Source organism: Sinocyclocheilus grahami, unplaced genomic scaffold (assembly GCF_001515645.1).
Source record: "Sinocyclocheilus grahami isolate Dianchi unplaced genomic scaffold, SAMN03320097.WGS_v1.1 scaffold19.1, whole genome shotgun sequence".
Classification (NCBI taxonomy): Eukaryota; Metazoa; Chordata; class Actinopteri; order Cypriniformes; family Cyprinidae; genus Sinocyclocheilus; species Sinocyclocheilus grahami.
In genome coordinates this window covers 307964-310547 of record NW_015505198.1, presented here as the reverse complement: position 1 = coordinate 310547, position 2584 = coordinate 307964, and the positions used below count along the sequence as shown (strand labels likewise).

At 35.8% G+C, this 2584-nt stretch overlaps 1 protein-coding gene across 1 annotated transcript in view; it reads left to right on the top strand.

The window, feature by feature from the left end:
* The window catches only part of LOC107555154 (rhomboid-related protein 1-like), a gene marked incomplete at its 5' end in the record, with an annotated part of 4117 nt that extends 1539 nt beyond the window's left edge, over positions 1-2578 (top strand). Inside the window, 2 exons of the mRNA XM_016237858.1 lie at positions 1413-1473; positions 2018-2578. Of these exons, the coding sequence (XP_016093344.1) occupies positions 1413-1473; positions 2018-2289 (333 nt within the window). The remainder of the gene's footprint in view (positions 1-1412; positions 1474-2017) is intronic.
* Positions 2579-2584: the final 6 nt, after the last annotated feature.

Genomic DNA, 2584 nt, shown 5'->3' with positions numbered 1-2584 from the left:
CTATCGAGAAGAAACAAAGCAACCTCGGCGTTCGATCGCAGGTCTTCCGCTCCTTGAGTTCTCTCCAGCGCTGGAAAGCTGATTCGATATTTACACGGGTCTTGCCTTATTGCCTTAAGCCTTCGTTTGTTCTGCAGACGTTTTCCTCTTTTGTTTTTTATCCGCCATCTCTATCTTTCTGTCGCTCGGCTCGCTAATGTCCGTCTTGTGCACTGACCGCTCTCTCCTCCACATCATGAGTAGACACGCCCTTTACTGCTGATTGGCTACAAGTTTGTTTTGCTATTCAGCCCGAATCAGTTTTCTAAAGCGTTTTTGAAAAATCGCTTACCCCACCTTTAATCATTGTATTAGAAAACACAGTCTTTTTTAACACATTATGGATATTCTATTTTACCCAAAAAATATATTATGAAAGCAAAATAGGTTGCAAATGGCAGTTTTAGTCATTTTATTATGTGCCTTTTTATTATCTTTATTAACATTTCTATTCAGCTTTAATTTATTTTTGTTTAAATTTTAGTAATTTGAGCACTTCTGCCTAAACTAACTTTTAGATCTAAGCGTACGTTTCATTTAATATTTTTTATTTTATTTTAGATCTTATCTTTTTAGATAACTTTATATCAGTTATCTTTTTAGTTTTAGTTAACAATAACAACACTGATGGCATTTCACATTAGCTTTACATTTTAGCTTTTAAATCAGAAGTCCAGCATAAATCTCCAGACATTTATTTTAATTTTCCAGAATCTCCAGATTTGCTTAATTTATACTTTTTATTAAACATTTCAATGTAAAAAAAAACTAAAACAAAATACATGCATGGATGAATACAGTAAGATCAATAAGATGTATTTACAAAATAGATTGAGTGGATTTTCATTATGCTGACTTTGTAAAAGTCTTCATTATGCCTTTTAACATGCATATGTTTGTGTTTCAGAACTGGGCCGGTTTTTATTAACATTTCTATTCAGCTTTAATTTATTTTTGTTTAAATGAGTAATTTTAGCACTTCTGCCTAAACTAACTTTTAGATCTAAGCGTACGTTTCATTTAATATTTTTTATCTTTTTAGATAACTTTATATCAGTTATCTTTTTAGTTTTAGTTAACAATAACAACACTGATGGCATTTCACATTAGCTTTACATTTTAGCTTTTAAATCAGAAGTCCAGCATAAATCTCCAGACATTTATTTAAATTTTCCATAATCTCCAGATTTGCTTAATTTATACTTTTTATTCAACATTTCAATGTAAAAAAAAACAAAAACAAAATGCATGCATGGATGAATACAGTAAGATCAATAAGATGTATTTACAAAATAGATTGAGTGGATTTTCATTATGCTGACTTTGTAAAAGTCTTCACTATGCCTTTTAACATGCATATGTTTGTGTTTCAGAACTGGGCCGGTATGAAGTGTCCATACAAATTGCTACGGATGATTCTTGCACTTGTTTGCAGTAAGTAACTAGTTATTGCCATTCTCATACTTTAGTAAATAGGCTGTGGCTGAATTCACAATAGCATACTAGCACGCTACTGTGTACTATTGTGTTTTTTCATTTGCTATATTCAGAATGCAAGACTAGAATATAGTAGACTGAGTATATACTAGATACTGCATACTTTAAAAAAAATAGTATTATATGTGCAATATGCAATGATTTCAAATGCTACAATATTACTCAACCTCATCAATTTTTAATTCAATGTGTTTGTCTCCATTTATCTGAAAAATAAACATGGTTGTTTTGCATTTTTAAACTGATCTAATTAAATGTTAGAAATGTTAATATTTTTTCAATTAAATAAAGAAATCTAATTACATTTTTAATAAAAAACAATTGCCGATATTTAAAAAATGGAACACATTGCATCTTTCGCAATGGACTTTTTATCTAGTATTCCATGCATACAAAAAATGACATATTCCAGAAGTAGTATAAGTAGTAGAGTAGTATGCTATTCCAAACATCTGCCAATCTCTTTCTCCGTCTTTGGCAGTGAGTTCAGAGGTGGGCCGTGCCGTATGGCTGCGTTTCTCCCCGCCCCTCCCCTCCTCCGGACCGCAGCCCAGTTTCATGGCTCATCTGTCGGGCGCAGTGGTGGGCATCAGCATGGGGCTGCTGATCTTGCGGAGCTATGAGGAATCTCTGCATAAACAGTGCTCCTGGTGGGTCCTCATCTTCTCCTTCATCACCTTCCTCCTCTTCGCCATCTTCTGGAACATTTTCGCTTACGAGCTGCTCGGGGTGCAGATCCCGCCCCCTCCCTGATGACACGCCCCCCTCTGGTGGCCCCAAAAAGCCACGCCCCCCTGTCCGACACAGGTCCGACCTCAATCTACTCCACTCGACCAGCAGCGGAGACACGGACTTAAAAACCGGAAGGAAGGATTTCAGTGGTGTGAAATGATAACGCATACTCATATTCCATACAGAAGCAGCGAACACAAACGGCGTGGTATTTTTAATGAACACTCGGAGGTAGCATAAGGGTCCGGCGAGTTTATTTGAACAGACCGTCAGTACGTCATACACTCGAAACATGCACACACACACACACACACAC